We start from the raw sequence: 23,898 nt of genomic DNA on the forward strand, positions 1-23,898 counted from the left end.
AAAGACACCACTCCCTCGTCGTCTTTCTCCCTCCTCCTCCCAGGTTCCTGTCACTCACTCTCACGCACCATCGAGGACACTCTGACATTAGATTTCACTTTTCACACCGACTGGTGGTTTCTCACAGCCGTGTGTGTGTGTGTGTGTGTGTTTGGGTGGGTGGGTTTGAGGTCCGTTGCTCATAGTTGGACCATGTCATGCTGGCTGTAGCAGCATGTGGAAGGCAGCTCTTGTTTTGTACCAGCTCTTTGTATTTGGTCAGCCACTCCGGGCTCAGGATGATGTCACAGCTGCTGCCATCACTCCTCAGTACTGCGGTCTGGACTGTATACGACAGGTAAACCGGATACCCAACCTATTATTTACACAACTTCTGCTTTGCGTGTATGTTTTGTGTTACTGTGTTGACATATAAACAGGCTCATCTTCTGTTGCAGCTACATTTCATCTCCGTTTGAATTTCGGGGTTTTCTAATCCAGATGAATAGGATATTTATATCAAACTACTAGAACATTACAGCTGACCTGAGATATATACCACTGGTGAGGTTTGCCCTGCTGATAAACATCCTGCTTTATCCTCGAGCTGTTTATCTGTTGCCATAGTTTCTCTTGGCTGCCATCTACAGCAGAGGAGCTGTGCTTCTGCTTAGACATCAACATCTCAACACCGTCTAACCCAGCAGTTTTGGCAAGTTGGGATATAAATTGTATCCAGAAACATAAAAATAAATGTATACAGTACATCATAATACATATTATGCTGTTGTAAACCTAAATCTGACGATGCATGTTTTAGATGTGTTCCAAAACTTTGTTTATGTGAATTATAGGGGGGAGAGAATTCTTTGTGGTTTCTCAGTGGTTCCCAAACCTGTGGGTCAGGGCCCCCAGTGGGGTCGACATAAATCTGATGTGTCATGAGTGAACAGATTTGCAGGATAATTACAGGATAATTACACGTCTTAAAGCCCATAACATTTTAAAAGATTTAACATCAATTTCATCTCAATTATCTGAGAAGGAAAAAAATAGCTTTTTGGTTGAACAGGCCATGTCGCTATAGAAAACATGAACTTTATTTAAAGGGTCCTAAGTGGAAAAGGTTTGGAACTGTTATCCTAGAAGACAGAAACTGTTCTCAGCAAGAGTAAGTTTAGGAAGAAATATCAAATCTTAAGGCTCATTTGTCCAGGACTGCTGTTCCACACCATGTCCATCTTTTCGGAACATCTAAAAGATGATGTGTTTTCACAGAGGAAAGGTTATTTGCAAAGTTTTTTTTGTATGTGATTATAAATAGTCACAGCTCATCTCCCAGCATTTCTTATTGAAAACAACTTCTTGTTGCGTATTTGTGTCACAGCAGTGCAATCAAACTGTCGTTTCCTTATATCTACATCGACAAGACCGCGAAAGTTGGAAGAGGCAGAGACCATCACACACGCCACACGAAGAAACCTTTCTCTCACTTCTGTGGTAAAAAATCAGCAATTATATAATATCTAACCAAAATGATTTATGTTAAGGACTAAACGTTAGCTCAGTGTCGTCTTAGTTGGAAAGCTGTTTTGTTGTTTAGTTCAGCTGTTGTCGACCGTTAACGTTACCAGATACGCAGGAATATTTTGCTGACTCATTTTGAGACTAACATGTTTGATATTGTAATTTACGTTTTACTAATGTTTATATTTTAGACTTCAGTGGACGTCAGGTAGAGTTAGCCCCGGTTTTAGCCTCAGGCGGTCCACAGAGACCGATAGGTAATGTACAGATGCTAGTGTTAGCGTCTGTTTTCCCTCCAGAATGTAAAGGTTGGGCCTGCTATTTGGCTCGGTACGGAGGACATCCTGTAAATTAACAGAAATATCCGTTTTAGCGTTGACGAAAAATGTCCGTAAACTTAACGAAAAATGTCCTGGTAATTTTCTGCCAGGACATTATCTGTTTTTCTACGGATTTTTTTCTTAGAGTGTACCTTTATAGACAGTGCACATACAGTATGTACACTACCTTTACCCTTATAGACGGTGCACATACAGTATGTGATGAGATTCATTTTGGCTGAATGCAATGACTCTTCAGACGCAGTCGTCCACGTGTGTCCTGTTTACTGAAAAGTCCACTCACACACACTGAGAGCGTGTCAGTCAAGGACATATAATTTATGCCGTGCATGCCAAGAACGTCTATTATGTTCTCAGCGTGCGTGCAAGTACGTATTTTGGGTACAAAGACTTTCTGACGGCCATTACCCAACTTGACAGTTTAACTACCACTGCGTGAACCACCACGCACACGCACACGCACACGCACACGCACACACTCTGTCTCTTGCCTATGGCAGCATTTCTTCCTCTAATTTTCTCCACCTGTTAGTCTAGTTGAGGTCTCTAAACCTGCAGGGCAGGTCTGCAATATGTATGTGTGGGTAACTCTTCACTGGTAATAGTATTTCCAAAAAAATGTTTCCACATAAAAGCAGTTTGACTCACACATGAATCCGATATCGCTTAACGCAATAGGGTTGATGATTAATGCCTTTTGTATTTGTTTCAACTGGCTCAGGTTACAACACAGAAACCGGCAGCAGCTGATACTGTGAATTGGAACCACATACACAGAAACATTCAGAAAAAAACTCATATTGTTTTATTACTATAGTTTATTATTCCCCCATTCTCGAAAGACCCTTTTTTGGCATATAATTGACTATTAAAAGATATTCCTCTTGAGTTTGTTTTACAGCAATAGAGAGAGTAAACAAACCAAAAGACCGGAGAAAGGGTAAGAGAAAAACAAGACTCGGTCAAAACCGAGTATCTGTCTGGACTGTATCTGGTCAGGATGTGAATTTGTGGCTAAATTGTTACACAAATAGTCAGTGGTCATGTCTATAATGTTTTGTGAACAGTTTTTTCCACTTAATGTTTGATTGAAAGACAACTTATAATGAAGCAAATGACATTAAGTAATAGTAAATGGTAACATTTACTAGTCAGTATATTATACATTTTATACAAGGTGAAAAGGTATTACATACTGTACAGTATGCAAGGTTAAAAGTATTTCAGTTTTTTATTAAAGAATGTGTATCAAAAGCATTCATCATACAGTATAAGTGGTTTGTAACAATATATATATATGTCGCGAAAGTTTATCAGCGTTGAGATTCTCCCGCTGTCATCACTGACGTTGTTGCTGCTGAATTTATTCCAAGATGGAGTGTTAATGGAGCAGCTGCATAGCCTGGCACTGATCGATCCGAACTCCATTCAGAAAACAAGCATTTTAAAAGTTGTTTGCTTGTGGTCTTGTGGACAGACCTTACAAAGCATGGATTCAGACTTTACTAATCAGCATCATTATGTAGTTATTTCGGCACACTTTTGATCCATTTAAAACAACGTCGCTGCCGTATTTATGCCTAAATGACGTTGAGTGTTGATGGAGTAGCTACAATGTTAGCATAGTCTGGCACTGATCGATCCGAACTCCATTCAGAAAACAAGCATTTTAAAAGTTGTTTGCTTGTTGTGTTGCGGACAGACTTGACAAAACATGAATTTGGTCTTTTTACAAATTACAGTGTCGTTATTCCGGTATCATTTTGATCCGTTTATTGTATTATTATTATTATTATTATTTTGGGTTCATCCCGCAGTAGCAACGTGTGGCTTACGAGATACAGTCAAGAGGAAAGCGAGGGGAAAATTTGCTTTGCGCTTGGTGTGAATGCACGGTAACACAATACGAAGCACAACATACCGTAACTTAAACAAACATAAATAGAAGCACATGCAAAACAACAGCACTATATAATGATACATTGAACCACTGACACGCTCCCCAGAAAATGTAAACACAGAACTGTTCTCCGCCTTTTCATTTTGAAAGAGTAACGGCCAATGAGGAAACTCCAACAGTCGGCCGACCAATCCTGTAACTTCATCACTCAGTCAGTCACTCAGTCAGTCACTCAGTCACTCACTGACAGACCTTTGTGTTTGTAGGGCTGGTCCTCTGCGGTCCAGCCAAAAACACAATGAAGACAAATAAAATAGGAAATAATATAAATCACATTGTCACAAAATGAAGATAAGAGACCACAAACAGAGGCTTCAGACAGAATGCAGGTGCAGCTTTAAAGGCGTCAATATGCTTCAGCTGAAGCATCGAATGGTCAAACGATTAACCCAAGCTAGCTAGCATTAACAGTTTGTTGATTCCTGAGGAGTCACCAATATGATTAATAAGGTTTTATTAGCAACTGAGAGCTTTGTTAAATTCACTACGAGATAGCTGGAGCCAGCTAACAGCTAACAGCTAACAGCTAACATCCTGAAAACGGGACACACCTTGATTTCTGATCGTAGGTGTGCACAGTGTTACTACAGACGTCACAGTTTATGGAACTGTTGAGACTCAAGACAGCTAATGTCTGATCACGTCTTAAGGCAAAAGTATAGCTTATATTATTATTAGACGTCATTACCAGACGTCTGAAAATGGATAGGATAGGCACAGTTAAAGGAGTAAACGAGCAAAAGTGAGTTTTAAGTTGACTCTAAAAATCCTCAACAGTAATGGGAAAACAGCAACTACAGGATGAAGGGAATTCCATAGTTTTGAGGTAGCTATTGAGAAAAACATTGCCAGAGCACTTTGTTTTGGATCTTTGGACAGACAGGAGCCTTTTGTCAAAGGATGACAGGTCTTATGAACAAATGCTTGAATTGTATCTGTTTTATCTCAAAACTTGTACCCTTAAAGGGACTGTTTGTAACTTCTTACATGTATAAATCATTGCGGGTCGGTGTCCCATGCGCGCTCCTGTGTGGCTACGCTGTTCAGACTTAGACCCCAACACAAGCTACACGGAAGCACCAAAACCGCAAAGTTGTATCTAGTGAAGCCCGTCTGTTAAACAGTGTTGGCCGCGGTCGGAGGACGCGGGGGAGACCGTAGCTTTGGTCTCCAGGACCGGAGTCTCTGCTGTGCTCTGCTCCTCTGCCTGCTTGCCTTCACTCACACACCGCGCTCGTTCTCGCTCGCTCAGCTTGCTCCACCTCTACACGTGCATGCGCGCACACTCCACACTGCAGGAGAGTTAGTTTAGCTCTGAGAATATCTAGTGAATGTACAGTGGACGTTTGTGCAGAAATAACTGCTGCAGCTCCTCCAGACCAACAGAGGTTTCCTGTGTCTTGTGAAGTGACGGGGCTCCAGCATTGAATCAGCATTGATTCATGGAGAGACCTTCATCTGGTCAGCTAACATTACTGCCAAGCAGCTGAAATATTGAGTGATATTGTGCTTTTAGCTGACGTGTGTCGCCTCACTGTTTTGACAGATGCTCACTCACATTCAAGTATCACGTGCACAAGGGCGAGCGCGAACAACAGGATGCTGAATTTCGTTGACTTAGCGGCCACAGGTGTCGCTGTTACAACCAATTTCCGATTCTTACAAACAGTCCCTTTAAAGGAGCCAAACGATATTGGTCACCGTCACCCAGTCCCACTGACTGCTGCATGCAATTTGACTTACCTATCACGTGCATTGTTTATGAACAACGTTGTTTCGGAACCATGGACAACACTGTTTGTTGTATGTAGAGGGTGCCCGGTGTAGGTGCGGTCCTGTCTGTAGTGCTGAAACAGAAGACAGAACACGGTTTCTTAGTTTGGTTTCTTAGCCTGCTTGCTTTTTGTGGTTGTTAAGAGAGAGAGGGAGACAGCACTGAAAGCCGCAGAACAGCGGTTTCTGCGTGCTGGAAACAGCTCCCAGCAAACATTTTGACGTTGAAAAAAAGTTTAAACATCAGGGGGTTTAAAAATATTGCCAAAAATTAAAGTTGAACCGACGTCAGTTCGCAGCGTCAACGTCCTCTCAACGTGCAGTCTTCAACGTCTCCACAACTTCAGGTCGCAACTTAGACGTCTTCTCAATGTGCAGTCTTCAACTATTAAAAATTATTCAGTTTCTATATCCTGACATGTATTGTGAATACCTGTCTTGCAAACACCACTTCATCAGGGCTCAGCACAACCACTCAATATTCAAGAATTACTGCGCACAACATTTGTTCAGATTAACCTTTTTAATGTAAAATAATAATCAATTACGTATTACTTATGTATTAATTATAATACACATGCGACTATATGTGAATTACTCAAAAAGACCATCTCATAAAGTCCAAAAGTCCAGTGTAACCATGCTCAGTCAAACTTCACTATAACTGGCTGGTTCAAGCAACCGAGAATGAGAGAACGATGAGGCTTTTTCATCCTTTTATTATCTGAATCGGAACACAAATATGTAACGTTACTGGTCAGGCAGCTCATGCACAAACTGTACAAACAGCAGGTTGTTTAGCACAGTGCCGTGCATTCTGCTGTTATTTGAACATTGTAGCACTTAAAGGTCCCATATCGTGCTCATTTTCAGGTTCATACTAGTATTTTGTGTTTCTATTAGAACATGTTTACATGCTGTAATGTTAAAAAAAAAACTTTATTTTCCTCATACTGTCTGCCTGAATATACCTGTATTCATCCTCTGTCTGAAACGCTCCATTTTAGTGTATTTCAACGGAATTGCGTTGCTAGGCAACAGTTTGGGTCCATGTTTACTTCCTTTCAGCTGATGTTATTCACATACACTGCAACAGGAAATACAATTTAGAATGTTTATGTTTAAAACCATGTAAATATTGTATATTTGTGACATCACAAATGGACAGAAATCCTAACGGCTTGTTTCAAACGCACAATTTCTGAATACGGGCTGTGTGTATCTCTCTGTATATTGAGTATTTTGATAGTTTAACAGTACTTATATAGCACTTAAACCTGCTTTATAATATAAAAGACATGAAAATCTCACCTTTTACAGTATGGGACTTTTAATAAGTACAGCAACCCACTCGTAACTCTTCTCATTAAGATTTCCATAAATCACATTATGTTCACATGATGAACAATAATTCTACTAAACTTTATATCGCTTATTATGCAAACATAACTTTCAGGTTGCATATGAAAATTGTTATACAATTTTGAAACAGTAGCCTTATGCTGTTGTTATTTAGCCTTTTTGAGGCTATTGCAAGGTTAAATCAATTCATTTTATTTTATATAAAATGTACCCCCTCGCTTGACCTGGGTGGGACTAAAACAGTGTTCTGTAACTACTCAATACTTATACATCAGTAATATAGACCTATGACTGTTTCAATGCATATGCCCCCTACCCCCTCCGCGTGCCTTGAAATGATGTGTTCATGTATATAGCTTTTTGTTCATTTCTTTGTTTCTGCTGTGAATTCGTAATTTCCCACTTGGGTAAACAGTTAAGGTAAGCTATCCTTTCACATTCTTGCCAATCCTCTTTAGCCTACTCTTGCTCAGCTGAACAGGAAATGTACACAGTCCTGGAATTGTGTTGACCGTGAATCTAATCTAGGGCTGTGCGGTGGTTAGCACTGCCACCTCACAGCAAGAGGGTCCCAGGTTTGAATCCTTGGGGCCCTTCTGTGTGGAGTTAGCATGTTCTCCCTGTGTTAGCGTGGGTTCTCTCCGGGTTCCCAGGTTTCCTCCAACAGTCCAAAGATATGCAGGTTAGGTTCATTGTTGACTCTAAATGCCCCGTAGGTGTGAATGTGAGTGTGAATGGTTGTCTGTCTCTATGTGTCAGCCCTGTGATAGTCTGGAGACCTGTCCAGGGTGTACCTCGCCCCTAAACCAATGTCAGCCGGGATGGCTCCAGCCCCCCGCGACCCCTAACGGGATAAGTGGTTGCAGATGATGGATGGATGGATGGATGGTGAATTTAATCTAGGGCTGTGCGGTGGTTAGCACTGCCGCCTCACAGCAAGAGGGTCGCAGGTTTGAATCCTTGGGGCCCTTCTGTGTGGTGTTAGCATGTTCTCCCCGTGTTAGCGTGGGTTCTCAGGTTTCCTTCCACATTCCAAAGACATGCAGGTTCATTGTTGACTCTAAATGCCCCGTAGGCGTGAATGTGAGTGTGAATGGTTGTCTGTCTCTATGTGTCAGCCTGGTGATAGTCTGGCGACCTGTCCAGGGTGTACCCCGCCCCTCACCCAATGTCAGCCGGGATTAGCTCCAGCAATTGGCCCCTCCCCCTCTTCATCTCTTGTTCCAGCCTCCAATCAGCAGCCTGTTTGATCCGCCATCCCAGCTGATAAAAGCCTCTTTGTGAAAATGTAAGGCAGCTGGGATTTAAATTGAGCAGCCTATGTTTCTCTGTGATATGTTAACCCGTGTGATAGTTAGCTTTGAGGTCATTTAGCTCATTTGTGTGTAAAGGTTAACTCGTACGAGGCACAAGTTCAGTGGTTTTGGGATCTGGGCAGTATAGGATTAATGTGTTTGTTTAGTAGTAGTCCTCATTTCGGAAACACACATAGTGTTTGCCTGTTTAGTGAACACTAGGGTTTAGGGGTGACTATTAAAGTGTATTTGGTTTTCAACAGGTAAGATTAGGTCAGCCAGATAAGCCCTCTTTACGTTTCTTTTAGTCATTCTCGGCTGTAGGAACCAGAGGGATTATTGATGGGTTAGGAAGCGTGTTTTCTTTTGTTTTTATAGTTTGGCGCCACTCGCAGCCCCTCCCTTTGTTCCACGCCTCACCTGACTCATTTTCTGTTGTACTAAGCAGCTCCTAATTCTGGGATATTTGTGTTGAATCGGTACACTAAACAATAAACGGCAGCGCTTGCCTGATTCCATTGGCAGATTGTTGCTTCCCTTATTCCTAGACGCCTACAGGGTTTTTAAAGATCCCATATTGTGCTCATCTTCAGTTTCATACTTTCATTTTGTGTTTCTACTAGAAAATGTTTACACGCTTTAATGTTTAAAAAAAACACTTTATTTTCCTCGTTCTGTCTGTCTGAATATACCTGTATTCACGCTCTGTCTGAAACGCTCCGTTTTAGTGCATTTCAACGGCATTGCGTTGCTAGGCAACAGCTTGGGTCCATGTTTACTTCCTGTCAGCTGATGTCATTCACATACGCTGCAACAGGAAATAAACTGGGACACATTTAGAATGTTTACGTTTAAAACCGTGTAATGGTCTAAATATTGTATATTTGTGACATCACAAATGGACAAAAATCCTAACGACTTGTTTCAAATGCAAAATTTCTGAATACGGGCTGTGTGTTTTTCTCCGTATATTGGGCGTTTTGATAGTTTAACAGTATTTATAAAGCACTTAAACCTTCTTTATAAAATAAAAGACATGAAAATCTCACTTTTTACAATATGGGACCTTTAACACATGAAACTGACACGATTTGCAAACAACATTCAATATTCAAAAGCAAAAATGCAGTTTAAAGTGTTAAGTCTGATTCATTATTGCTTTCTTCTCTGCAGGGAGGACCCGGATGTGAATACTGCAGAATAACCAGAGCTGATGTCAAGAGGGCTCTGGGTTTTAATTCCATTGGAGTCTTTGGAAGTAAGTCTGATTTAGACAGGCTGCACTGGAACTCACAGCCTACCTACAAATATCTGCATTCTCTGTTACCGTGGGGAAATTACACTGAGACACTGACAACTTTTTTTGTTTTGTTTTCATTTTATGTTTACCGGGTACAGTTAATGTGCTTATACCCTAATTGCGCAAACATTTTGGCAGCAGGGAGATGCATAACCTCAAGATATTCATCCTGCATACATGCCACACTTCACAGCATTGTAATGAGCAGATGACACATTGTTTGCACTTTATTTTAGGATTTGAACACAGGCCAGCCTAAACAGCAAATAAAGAGAGGGTTTGAACAGTTATCAACCAATGAAAACAAGCCCATATATATATATATATATATATATATATATATATATATATATATATATATATATATGTATGTATACATATATACATACTGTATGGGCTGCACGGTGATGCAGTGGTTAGCACTGCCACCTCACAGCAAGATGGTCGCAGGTTTGAATCCAGCTTGGGGTCCTTCTGTGTGGTGTTAGCATGTTCTCCCTGTGTTAGCGTGGGTTTTCTCTGGGTTCTCAGGTTTCCTCCGACAGTCCAAAGACATGCAGGTTCATTGTTGACTCTAAATGTCCTGTAGGTGTGAATGTGAGCGTGAATGGTTGTCTGTCTCTGTTTCAGCCGGGTGATAGTCTGGAGACCTGTCCAGGGTGTAACCTGCCTTCACCCAATGTCAGCTGGGATATATATATACGTATATATACAGTATATATATATACTGTATATATACATGTATATAGCTGCTCCTAGGCCAGTTTTCACACCTCTGTATTAAAACTGGAGGATCCTGGGAAACTGGCTCAGGGTGACATGAACAAGGTTTATTTTAGGTGCTATTGAGTGAGTAATTACTGAAAAATGTATGCTTTGCATTATGACAATGCATCAAAGCAGGAGATATGGCTTGTTTGATTATTCCATGTTTGACTGGGGTTTTGACAGGTGACAGTGTAACAGCTTTTCTTGTCAAAAGCTTAATTGAACATGAACTGAACTTGAAGCACATGCAGCACACACATGGTATTTGACATTGGAGCATATCTGCAACTTCGATGCTGGATAAGCCTGGGAAACTGGCTCTGCCACGGTTTTGAGTGGAGAATCCCAACAGTTGGTTGGTCCACCACTTCGGTTTCACACTGAGAAGTCTCAACAACCGTACCACTTCGGTTTCACACTGAGAAGTCTCAACAACCGTTGGATGGATTACCAAGTGATTTGGTTCAGACATTCATGTTTCAAAGGATGACTTGTAATAATAATTCAACTTTGGTGATCCCCAGACTTTTCAGATACGCTCGCTAGCCACACTCGGGTCAAACTTTTTGTTTGTCCAATAGTTTATTTTATGAACAAATACCTGCAAAACTATGACATTCCCCTCAGCCAGCAGCTATATTTTGTGTTTTGTGCCAAGTAGCAAATGTTAGCATGCTAACAATGTAAACAGACACGGTAAATGTTTCCTGCTAAACATTAGCATGATAGCATTGTGATTGTTGGCATAGCGAGTAGCCTACAGCCTCACAGAGCTGTTAGCAGGGCTGCAGACTAGTCTTGCTTTAATATCCTGTTTTATATCATATTACATATGAAATGTATTGAATGCTGACTAGAAATGATAATATACTGAGAATATCACGTTGACATTCTGTGTATGTCTACTTATTTCTCCTCAGGTTGTATTCCCTGGCCATGTTTTGAGTTGCTAGGAGAAGAAGACCCTAAAATCTGTCAGCACTACGTGCAGGCACCAAATGATGTGAAGATTGAGTTTGTACACGAGCTAAACACCACATCTGACACCGTTGTTGTTTCCTGGAAGCCCAGTTACTATGGTATGTTGGTATATGTATATGCAGTTGACACACAGCCTATGTCTTTACATGGAGGTCATAAAGTGGTTTGGTTGGTCTCCAGGCAGTTTTGAAACTCATTTATCATATCAGTCACAAGTTGTCTCCCCCAAAGTAATTTCTCACATCAGGGTGACATGAACACAGCGTCGGCGTTGGGGGTCCAAGCCCGTCCAAAAAGGTCACTGTGCCCCCTCAGCTGAATTCTCTCTGGACAAAATAACTAAACTGGAATAACAGCTAGGCTATAAGTAAAATTAAGTCATTCAGTTTGGTAATGGAAGGACTTAACACTGCAATGCAAAAAAAAGCTCAAAACAGTGATAGTTTTGCATTTAGGAAACAACTAGGACATGTACTTGGGCTTGATTACATTGTTGTCTACTGGAGTGTCCTAACTGGCCGCGAGCAACACGGCGCTGCACAGCTCGGCACGACGTCTTATCTGAACTTGTGTCGGACACCCTGTTCCTATTGTTTCCTGTCACTCACATTGAGAGCGCCGCAACATGGACGAGGAACGGCTGATTAGTTTAGATAAAATGAGCCGAGAAAACCGGGTCAGTTGTCCTGGATGTAAATGAAAATATTAACTTAATTATTGACACTTTTAGCACAAGCATTGACGCCCGCAGTTATCTGCGTAGCATTCACTAGTGAAACTTTATTACGAGCTACCTGTCAACAAATATAACAGCCACCCCAGTAATGGTTCAAATAAAACACGAACACACAGCACAAAGAGACAGCTATGGAAACTGTAGGAAATATGAGCCATCACGACAATATTTCAGTACGAAGCCTCGTTTTGATCCGCTCCGTTTGTCAATTTTTTTAATCTAGCTCAATAGAAAACAATGAGAGAAAGTAGGCTTAACTGGGTGCATTAAAGGACCAAGAGATTAAAAAGCATCCTGTGCTCCTCTCACATCTTACTCTACCTGTTTGGATTATTCTGTTCAGTATTGTGGAATAAAACAATGGACTAATGTTACACTACAGCAGGCTGAGCAGGGACAACCACTGGTGAGACAAACATCCACATTTAATATCTTTATTAACTTAAATTGTAGTTATGAAGAAATCAGTCAGACTGTTAGATTACTGTGTTGTTTAACTCCCTGATTACTGGATCTGTGTGCGCATTTTGACCCTGGCACGAGCAAGACACAGGGTGTGCCTGAGGAGTTACCTGTAGACTACAGTACCTCCTTATTTCACTACAGAAACCATAATAAGGTGGCAGCTGGCTGGAGAAGATCGCTAGATAACAACCTACTTGCTCTTGGCTATATCGTATGTTATTTCCAGTCACAATATCCATCACAATATAAAACGTGTGTTTTCTGTTTAAAAAGTACAAACGTAGGAAGATAACAACTAACCCATCTTTGAAGTGATTAGTCTCCAGCTGCAGTCCGATCTGGAGCTCACAGCTGATATGTGCGTGGTTTGTTTACATGACGTAACAGAAGTGAAGATCTAACGTATTGTGGACAGAGAGCGTCATAGGTGTAATGCGGCGCAATAGTCGGACGCTCGCATCCAGTTAGGACACGGTGTTAGTTTATAACCTGTTTCTGGGACATAACAGCATGTGTATACGTGCGTGCGAGCCTGTGCGCATAAGTGACAGTAGGTGGTTTATTTCAGGTGCTATTGAGTGAGTAATTACTGAAAAATTTACACTTTGCATTATGAAAATGCACCAAAGTAGGAGACATGGCTTGTTTGATTATTCCATGTTTGACTTGGGTTTTGACAGGTGACAGGTGTAACAGCTTTTCTTGTCAAGCTTAACTTAACATGAACTGAACTTGAAGCACATGCAGCACACACATGTATTTGACATCGGAGCATATCAGGAGCTTGGATGTTGGATTGCCGCTGTCATCTATGACACTGATTTCACTTTGCCTGTTTTGTGTTTTGCTGCAGGGATCGCCTTCCTGCGAGGCTTTCAGGTGTCCCTCCAGGCTTTGGGAGGGTCTAGTGTCGCCTGTCAGCTCTTTCTCTTCCACCGTAACGTCTCCCTTCCGGCTTCACATGCTCAAAGGGTAAGAAGGGCCCCTTTGGCCTTTTTCTGTCTAGTATGTTGTTTTTCACGATATAAATTCTTTGTTACAAACAGAGTTCCCACAGTTTCAGGAATGTTCACAGACAATTTGGAGTTTAAAGAATAAAAGAGTTATTTTTATATGAATACATTTCTATTTAGGTTTGTTTTTTTTAGCAGTGAGTGGTGGTCAGTGTATCTTTTGGTCATTTCATTTTCCTTTCACAAACGGAAGTTAAAAAACAAAAAATGACTGGTTATTTGATTTACATGTTAAAATACAAAAAATAAAATTGAAATACAAGACGTTTTTCTTTCTCACGGTCAAAAAGGGATGAAGTAAACTTAAAACTTCATTATCTATTTCTAAAAACTAAAACTAAAATCACTAGAAGACAGAAACGAAAAAACACCAGCTTTTTCATATTCTGCGACCGGAAGTTTCCATTTACAAAGTAAGAGCGCGTATGAGGACGGTGCTGTGTATGAGAGAAAAAAAAGCTGCTGCTGTGTAACTGAAAGTGATGGACATGGATCAGTACGTATTTTTTTTAAAGAATAAAAGAGTTTGTCTCAAGGGAAAAAACATGACTGAAGAAAACTTCGGTAAAGTTGGAAAGATATTGACAGATTCAAACTTCCAGGATCAATAACTCATAAACGAAATGTTGTTAAAACACCAAAGACGGCTCTTTCTAATCGTAGTGAGGTAGACAACGAGCTGCAACCTCATTTTAATCACGAGCTGTCCTCTGAGCTGGACACATAACATCGGTCTCTATGTGCATCCGGCTGTGAGACGAGTGGTCAGGGACCGTCTACAAAGTGCAACGCCGAAAAGAGATGCTATAAAATACAGTGTAGTACCACCAAAATTACTTCACACATCAATGGTCTCCTCATAGTTGTACAACAACTTAGTTTGGACAAATATGCTTTTGCATAATTTTGTTGAATAATTTTGGAAAAATATTCAATAACTTCAGTATTGTACCATTGTACCATCAACATTTTTCCTGAGAAACACTCTTTTATTGTTTCAAAAAGCGACATACTGATCCATGTCCATCATCTTCAGTTACACAGCAGCACCGTACGTAAGTACAGTACTTGAGTAAATGTACATAGTTACTTTCCACCACTGAGTACATGTTATACTGTTGTGTTTTTCTAAGCATTCTTTACTGCTCCTGTTGGAATAAAATAATTGTTGATTATTTAACTCCAAAGTAGTAATGTGTTTTTGATACATCCCTACCGGGATGTTTGCTGAAATTGATTGGATGTGGCACAGCCCTACCTAGAAACATTTCCAGCAGCCGCCACTGTTTACAACAGAACAACAGTGTTGTGTTGTCTAATGCACACCTGACTAACTAATAACAAGTCCATAGTCTTCTGTTACGCAACATATCAGGCAAATATTTCAATGCACTATACTGAAGACACACTTTTTTTTTTTTTTAAGGAATCTCAAGTACACAAAATGATATGCGAGGCCAAGAAATGATTAAATTACCAAACGAGCAGATAACATCTATTGAATATCTTAAAAAAGAGAAATCACATTAAAAACGTTCTCCTCAACCATTAATAAAGCATATGTCAATCACTTTTATTTCACCTTAACAGATAAAAGTGTGCAGTGTATTTAAAAACAACAACAACAAAAGTTCATGACTTTTGCTGTGTTCTGCAGGTGTACAAGTCGGACCCTTTCCACGGCCTCTCCCTCGGGTCCCAGTATGCTGTTACCGTCATGGCTCTGCCAGTGCCTGAGGAGTGGAAGAAATTCTACCGCAGCAAGATCTTCTCCACACGCTGTAAGACGCCTTTTACGCTCAAGGCTAGATATTATCTCATAAGGCACACACACATACAGTTTCATTGGAGCTCACATGTTTGAATCAGGGTAACCTTTAAAGGTCCCATACTGTAAAAAGTAAGATTTTTATGTCTTTTATATTATAAAGCAGGTTTAAGTGCTATATAAACACTGTGAAAGTATCAAAGCGCTCAATATACAGAGAAATACACACAGCCCGTATTCAGAAATTGTGCGTTTGAAACAAGCCGTTAGGATTTCTGTCCATTTGTGATGTCACAAATATCCAATATTAAGACCATTACACGGTTTTAAACGTAAACATTCTAAATGTGTCCCACTTTATTTCCTGTTGCAGTGTATGTGAATAACATCAGCTGACAGGAAGTAAACAGGGACCCAAACTGTTGAAATTCCGTTGAAATGAGCTAAAGACAGAGGGTAAATACAGGAATATTCAAGCAGACAGTATGAGGAAAATAATGTGTTTTTTGAACATTACAGCATGTAAACATGTTCTAGTAGAAACCCAAAATACAAGTATGAACATGAAAATGAGCATAATATGGGCCCTTTAAAATTTAAATTCCTCCTTATTTACAGTGCATATAATTGATATAATTATAATGACGTCTCATGCTCTGTCATGCCCTCTAAACATTGCACTTTTCCTCACATATTTTCAGTCAGACTATTGCCAAAACAATGGTGAATCTATAATAATGTTCACGTTATGGTTTTGCAGCATGTGCAGAGAAGAATGGTCTTGAGCAGTGCAAAAAAGGTGAGAGAAAATGTTTCTCATTGTCCCCAAAACGCTTTAGTCTGGTACAACAATGCCATCTTGTGATGAAATATTCCTTCCGATGATCAGCTTCACATCTGCCAATATTTCATGCTCTGGTTGTAGACTGGTACCCCAAACATATTGAGGTCCAGCAGGAAGGGACTGCCATCACTGTGACCTTCAACTTGGCTCCCCCGAACCTGGGAATCAGAAGCTACTTCTCACTGTGTTACGCAAACGGCATGAAGAAATACACAGACATCACACCGGTCAGTGGTTTCAAATTCTGCAGCTTTATATTTTGCTGTTTTCTTTTCATTCAGTGCATTAATACCATGCCTCTGTTATTTGTATTGTAGAAATATTTGATAACCGCGTGACCTTAATGATTGTATTTGCTATTCATTTAATATCCTTAGAATTCCAGCAAGAACAAAACTCACCACAGCTACCAGCTGAATGGCCTTGAAGAAGAAACCAATTACACCTGTGAGGTAAAATCATCATCTATATTTGACACTGATTGCATTATTATATTAAAAACCTCGGGGGGGGGGGGCTCTGTGTTCAATAAGTGATATTAAAATACCAGTCTCAAAAATGTGTTTGATATGGGCTATGCTATTTTATAAGTTTTTATTCTTTGATTTTTTTTGTGTCTTGAAACAACATTTCTTAACAAAATAATCTTAATCAAGGTCCACTTCTGGCTTTTTTTTCTGGAGCTGTCCACCACATCTCTGAGTTTCCTCAGGTGTCATGGAGATGCCCTAGCTGTCATTATTTCACCTAAGTATGGAACTTTAGGAGATATGGTTGAAAGCTCTAGAAAACATGAGTAAGTTGACCTTGGTTTAAAGCTGCACTAATCAATATATTTAGATGAAATAACAAATGGAATGTCAAAGAGGTAGCTCATGGTGACAAACCCACGGAGACTTAGAACCCGACATTGCGGTTACGCTTACAAGCGTAAGGATGTGAGCGACTTTGACAAGGGCCAAATAGTGCTGGCTAGATAACCGGGTCAGAGCATCTCCAGAACTGCAGCTCTTGTGGGAAAAAAAAAGTGGTCCGAGGAAGGAGAACTGGTGAACCGGCGACAGGGTCAGACCCGAGGCTCATTGATGCACTTGGGGAGCGAAGGCTGGCCCGCGTTGTCTGATCCTATAGAAGAGCTACTGGAGCTCAAAGTGCTGAAAAAGTGAATGCTGGTTTCGATAGAAAGGTGTCAGAACACACAGTGAGGAGCAGTTTGTTGCGTATGGGGCTGCATAGCCGCAGACTAGGGATGTCACGAGAACCGATACTTCGGTACCAAGTCGATGCCCAAATTCTAAAAAAGTGACGGTACTCTTTTTCTACAGTACCGAAGGTACCATACGATGCCTGTAATGGTCATTGGTAGAGATGTGACAGTGAGAAAATTGTCCCAGCGGTTAAAAAACTTGTGACAACACCGTTGTTACCGATTACACCGGACATTTTACAAGAAAAGATGAAGGTCAACATGTGCAGATCGTGACTCTGATCTTTACCGTCGGGTGGCGGTGTGTCTGACCTCTCCGGTAGAGCTTTTGCTGCGGGGCTCCGCTGCGGGGGTCTACCTGGCGCCGCTGCGCCGTGCACACCGGCTGTGACGGCTCCATCCACCTCGAGGCGATTACCTCATTAACGTTATGGTTCCCTGAGATTAAACGGGAAATATTGCAAAATAGGTGCGTTTGCTTTTCACTTCGACAACAAATCCTCTGCCATTTCTCGGTCTGTCAACTCTCTCAACCCGTGTGTGACTCCTGCTACTCTGAGCTGATGGACCAGATGCGTTCACGGTCAGTATGTAGCTACCCTCATCTGACTATCGATTGATAACATGCCGCTGATACGCCAAAATGAACAAAATGGATCAATTATTTTTATTTATTACTATAAGGCTACATGCCTCTGTTTTTTGTAATGTTCAAATGTTTTTAATAAAAGAGTACGTGTTGAATTACATGGGATTTATTGTTGTTGTTGTTGTTTTTTTGTACCGTGGTAACGCATTGGTATCGAGAATCGTGGAAATTCACTGGTATTGGTATCGACTACTAGATTTCTGGTATCGTGACATCCCTACCGCAAACTGTTCAGGGTGCCCGTGCTGTCATAATGTTATGGCTGATCAGTATATATATGAATTTATGTATTTTTATGTGGGAAACTGTTTGCTAACACGTTTGCTACATCAACTTTATAAGGTGATACTATGTCAGTGTTGTGTTTACAGCTCGTTGTGCCGCCCCCAAGTGGCCAAAAAAATAAATTAATGCAGGTGTAAGATTATTTTGTCAAACTATAATGTCCAGGGTCAAGAATAAATTTTCATGCTCAACATTTCTTGTGTCACAGATTGCAGCTAATGAAGTGGATGCAGTGAGGAAAACCTTCAATGTTCAGGTCTTGCACATTCAAAAAGGTACAGTAGGGGAGGCTATTACGTTGCTGCTGATCCACACATTGTATTCATCTTTTTGTTGTGGAGATGTGAAGTATCTGTTGCTATAAAAACAAATGATATTTAATACATGTGTGATCAATCCCATCAGTCTTTCATCCTTCAAAGTAATTATCGAAATTTTGAGAAATATCTTTTTTTATTTTACTGTCGGGAGTTAGATGAGAAGATCCATGCTAATTATATAGCTAGGAGGTGATTAGCTTAGCATAAAGACTAGGGGGAAACATCTAGTCTGTCTCCAAAGTTCAAAAACATGCCGACCAACACCTCTAAAGCTTAGTAATGAATATGCTGTATCTCATTTGTTTAATCCTTATACAGAAAGAAATATAACAAAATTAGAGTTTGTGGTTTTACAGGAAGTTATGTGCTGTACCTTTTTTTTGATGACTAGTGGCTGGGTTCCATTATTTTCTGTTGTCTAGTTTGCTGGTTTGACAGGTGCTAGTAGGCATATTATTTAACTTCAGAGAGAGCCGGCCTAGTTGTTTCCCTTGCTTCCAATCTTTATAAACTAATCTCCTCCCAGTTCTAGTGACAGTGGTATCAAGCTTCTTGCCCAACTCTCTCTGCAGTCATGCAAAATAAGCACATTTCCCAAAATGTCACTCTAACTGAATTTTAATGTAATCACTATACTCCCCCCATTGTCAGGAGGTTCCTCGCCACTCTCTGTCACTCCCTCGTTGTCTCTGATGCTTCCACTGGGCCTGGCTGTGGGAGCCATACTTGTAGGCTTAGTGGCTGCTCTCACCAGGAGGAGGCCCAAGCTGCAGAAGAAGAAACTTGACATCAAACCAGGTGCATAAACAAACCAAGTACTTCATGTAAAAAAATAACACGTTCTCATCCCAACTTGTCACATACTGACACTTTGTCAAACCCCTTGTCATCACTTTTCGCTTGCAGTAAACTTAACATAGTGAAACTTACATGCTTAATGTTGGGAATTACACAAAAACACTTGCTTACTTTCAGGCAACAAAACCACTTAGTTAGGTTTAAGAAAAACAACATGGATGGGCTTAAAACTATACATTTGTACAGTGAAAATGTGAGTTGACGTGAACAGTGGACACGGAGGAACAGCTGATTCAAATCTGAAACTTAAAGGGACTGTTTGTAAGAATCAGAAATTGCTTGTTAACAGCACAACTGTGGCCGTTAAGTCAACGAAAGTCAGCGTCCTGTTGCTCGCGCTCGCCCGTGTGCACGCTCTACCTGAATGTGAGCGAGCATCCGTCAAAACAGTGAGGCGACACACGTCAGCTAAAAGCACAATATCACTCTATATTTCACCTGCTTGACAGTAATGTTAGCTGACCAGACGAAGGTCTCCCCAAGAATCACTGCTGATCCTAGTGTTGGCTTTTCCTGCCTCAGCCTTCCGACCGCGGCCGGAGGGAACAGGGGAGACGCCGGAGTTTTGGTCAGTGACGATAACGTTTCTCTCTGCGGAGCCCTGTCACTTCACAAGACATGGGAAACCTCTGTTGGTCTGGAGGAGCTGCAGCAGTTATTTCTGCATAAACGTCCACTGTACATTCACTAGATATTCTCAGAGCTAAACTAACTCTTCTGCAGTGTGTGATGTGCACGCGTGCACGTGAGAGGTGGAGCGAGCTGAGCGAGTGATAACGAGCGTGGTGTGTGAGTGAAGGCAAGCAGAGGAGCAGAGTACAGCAGAGACTCCGGCCCTGGAGACCAAAGCTACGGTCTCCCCCGCGTCCTCCGACCGCGGCCAACACTGTTTAACAGACGGGCTTCACTAGATACAACTTTGCGGTTTTGGTGCTTCCGTGTAGTTTGTGTTGGAGTCTGAGTCTGAACAGCGAAGCCACACACGAGCGCGCATGGGACACCGACCCAGATTGATTTATACGTGTAATAGTTGACAAACAGTCCCTTTAACACACGGGACATGACCAGCGCTCTCCTGAATGAAAGCCTTGTGTTTGTTGGACGCCATTTGACAGAGAACTGTTCTTTTGGCTCCGGTCTGTCTCTTTGTCTTTACCAGCATCTTGTGAAACCCAACCAGATTTCTTTTTTTTTATCCATTCAGATATTATCAAGCGGCATCAAGAGAGCGGGGCTCAGGAGGAAGTGATGTCACTGACCAGCAACAGGCTGACCCCTCCTCGTCTTCTGATTTGCTACAGCAGCTGTGATGGGCCCGCTCATGTCAAAGCCATCATGCAGTTAGGGGCCTTCATACAACAGCACATGGCCACTCAGGTAGTGGACACGACAGTTCATGACTGGAATGCATTTTGTGATGTGTTCTGTTTGAGTTGAATCAGACGGGCAGAAACAAATTAAAAATACAAAACGTAATAAATGTCTGGAGATTATTTTTGCATCATCTTACACAGCCAATGATTATATTATTCATTTCATTGTTTCTGTAATATGAGATAGGGGTGGGGTTAGATGTGTTATTAGATCGGTTTGTTGTGACTCTTTTTTTCTCGCTTCCCAGGTGTGCCTGGACCTGTGGGACTCTCTGAGCGTGGCTGAGGAGGGCAGCATGGCCTGGCACTGCAGGCAGATCCGGGAGAGTGACTTCATCTTGGTGATCTGTTCTCGGGGCCTCAACCGCAGACCTAAGCCTCCAGAGGGTGACGACAAAGGTGAGGAGGCAGACGGGGGGGTCTACTTTGGGTCCAATGCCTTCAGCTCCTACGCAGCCGTTCAACTTATCGGAGAGGAGGTGGGCCGAGCCAAATCCAGGGGCCGGGACCTGTCCAAATACATGGCGGCCATTTTTGAGTACTCTGAGGAAACTGACATCCCCACTGAGCTGAGGCTGGTATCTCACTACATGCTGACAAGTGACTTACCCCAGCTCTTCTCCCACCTCCATGGAGTGGCTCTGCACGGGCCGGGGCGTTACCTGAAGATAAACCATATCTCAGAGGAAGGCTTTACTAAGTTACCGGCCGGTGCAGCTCTGCAGTGGGCTATCTCTGCGGCTCGGATGGCAATGACAGCAAAAATGCATCACTCTGTGGAAGGAGGGGACTAACAAAAAAAGGAATCCATACACCCTGACTTACTGGTAGTGCTCAACTCAGTATGGGAGAAAGGTTGGCCTGAAGAGAGACGTTCATAATGGCCACAAACTTCCAGACAAACTGGCAAGATAGGATAAACTGTGAGGGTGACTAATACATCTAGAATCCCTGCCGATGTACCCTTAAGCAAACGACCAACTAACAACCTCTGCCTCAGTTGCGCTGCAATGGCAGAAACCGTGCACTTTGACCTCTAAAATGTGTTTACATGCTACATCTGTGTCTGTGTGTCTGTGTGTGTGTGTGTGTGTGTGTGTGTGTGTGTGTGTGTGTGTGTGTGTGTGCCTGCCTGCCTGCCTGCCTGCCTGCCTGCCTGCCTGCGTGCGTGCGTGCGTGCGTGCGTGCGCGCATGTGTACTTGTTTTCATGACAAATGAGGACAATTCTATCATATCACAGCTTCAATATCAGGACACTCGGAAAGACGAGGACATTTTTGGTGTCCCCATTTCTCCAAGCTCACTACAGTGTTCTAGAGCCTCTGTAGCATTAAAATCAGGTCTGACCAAAATATAGCTTTAGACAAAATCTCAACAGATGGATGTATTCATAGAAGCATGGCTTGGAATTACTTTGATTCCCAGGTCTCTAGGACCTTGGGAAAGGCACGTCCCCATTTGTCACCTTTTTTCAAAAGTCCTGATATTGTCTATAAACACATATGTGTGCGTGTGTGTCTGTGTGTCTGTGTGTGTGTGGGTGTGTGGGTGTGTGTGTGTGAACAGGAAGGATTTGTAAAAAGAACGTCCAGTAATGTGTGTAATCGATAAAGCTAATGAAAAAACCCTAACCCTTCTTAGCAGACATTTTCTGTTTGTGTTCTTGCGATGTCATGTAACAAACAAAGTATATATTGTAATATAAGCATTGTACGTAAATTAACTATTAATCTCATGCACGAGTTATTGAAGTTATTCTGTGAGAATGTTTGCCTTGAAGTACACATTGTACACATGCATGTTTACACTCAGGCTTATAGTTTATGCATGTGCATATCTCATATACATAGGAATGGATTAATGGGTCTTATCATTTTTATTTTATGCAGATGTGAGGTTTCACATGTGGATAAAGTGAGCCGTCTTATTGTATTGTGTTTTTTGTGTAATATGAATTTTCTATTGTGTATTTATTCGTCTAATAAAATAAGATTAAAACAGATGTTGCCTGGCTAATCAAATATGCATCCAAGACTTACTTGGCCAAAGAAGCTATTTTACAAATAGCAAAGGGTTAGGGTTAGGATTAGGTTTGGGTTAAAACGTAGCAATCTAATTGATTGCTACGAGGTGCACGGGCGCACGGGGACCGGATGAATAAAATTCCTAAAATTGCCAACTAAAATGTTGTTAAAATTATACAATTAAAAATTTTAATTTAAAAGGATCCACTAACGGAGAGATAGGTAAAAAAGCCATGAGGTACTGTTAAACATTTTATAAGGGTTTTAGCGTTACATTTAAGGACAATGTTAAAATAGCAGCTTCCATAGGTAGAAAAATAAAATAATAAAAATAGATAAGAATAAAAATAAATATAAATATAAAGATATCTTTCTCAGGAATGAGGTTCAATAATTCATAATATGTAAAAGCACAATCAAAAACACACACTGCAGGTTAGTGAAATAAATATAAGTGCTATAAAAGATGTTATAAGTGCTGTGAGAGGGATAAAAAACATCAAATCATGCAGTTAGTAATTAATGTGAAATATATAAAGATATAATTCTAAGTATAGACAAAGAGATCAGTGCTGTAGTAGGAGAAAGATATCTTTATTGGTTGTTTAAAAGAAGCTATGGTAATATAATGTGGTGTGGAAGTGCGCTTCTATAAAAACATTTGTCCAGTAGATGGCGACCGTGTATAAGGAATAGATTCCTTCAACTTTAACAGACGCCAGGTCCCGTCTGGAGTTGCTGTTCAACCTTAAAAATACTAATGATAATAGAAGAAGATAAAATTCATAATAAAATACAAATAAAATATATATAAAATATAAGTGTAATTTAATGGAATAAACTAAATAAATAAAACATTTCAAGTGTTAGTATAAATCAAGAAAACATGACATTAGTAATAATTCTAAAGTGTTTTAATGCTGATCAACGACATAGATTTTACTGGGACTGTCAGGGAAGGAAAAAGGGAGGGAGGGAAGAGGTTAGGGTTAGGGTAAACACCTCAGGAGAGCTCCTATCTGGTAAGTGTTTACTTTATTTCCACAGTGTTGATTATAAAATAATTAAA

The 23,898-nt window shown here is 41.0% G+C and overlaps 1 protein-coding gene across 2 annotated transcripts; it reads left to right on the top strand.

Annotated features, from left to right (window-relative positions):
- Positions 1-54: 54 nt before the first annotated feature.
- On the top strand, positions 55-22,807 carry LOC141772153 (interleukin-17 receptor D). Of its 2 annotated transcripts, XM_074642834.1 has the most exons (12): positions 55-337; positions 9,411-9,495; positions 11,226-11,384; positions 13,341-13,459; positions 15,158-15,281; positions 16,029-16,067; positions 16,194-16,339; positions 16,490-16,564; positions 18,462-18,528; positions 19,225-19,371; positions 20,636-20,808; positions 21,053-22,807. In XM_074642834.1, exons 1-12 carry the CDS (start codon positions 215-217, stop codon positions 21,596-21,598), a joined length of 1,803 nt encoding a protein of 600 aa, XP_074498935.1. In that variant the 5' UTR covers positions 55-214; the 3' UTR covers positions 21,599-22,807. The 2 variants fall into 2 exon arrangements, with proteins under 2 accessions (XP_074498935.1, XP_074498936.1); XM_074642835.1 differs by lacking the exon at positions 19,225-19,371.
- Positions 22,808-23,898: the final 1,091 nt, after the last annotated feature.

The sequence above is a fragment of the Sebastes fasciatus genome, chromosome 8, assembly GCF_043250625.1.
Source record: "Sebastes fasciatus isolate fSebFas1 chromosome 8, fSebFas1.pri, whole genome shotgun sequence".
Taxonomy (NCBI): domain Eukaryota; kingdom Metazoa; phylum Chordata; class Actinopteri; order Perciformes; family Sebastidae; genus Sebastes; species Sebastes fasciatus.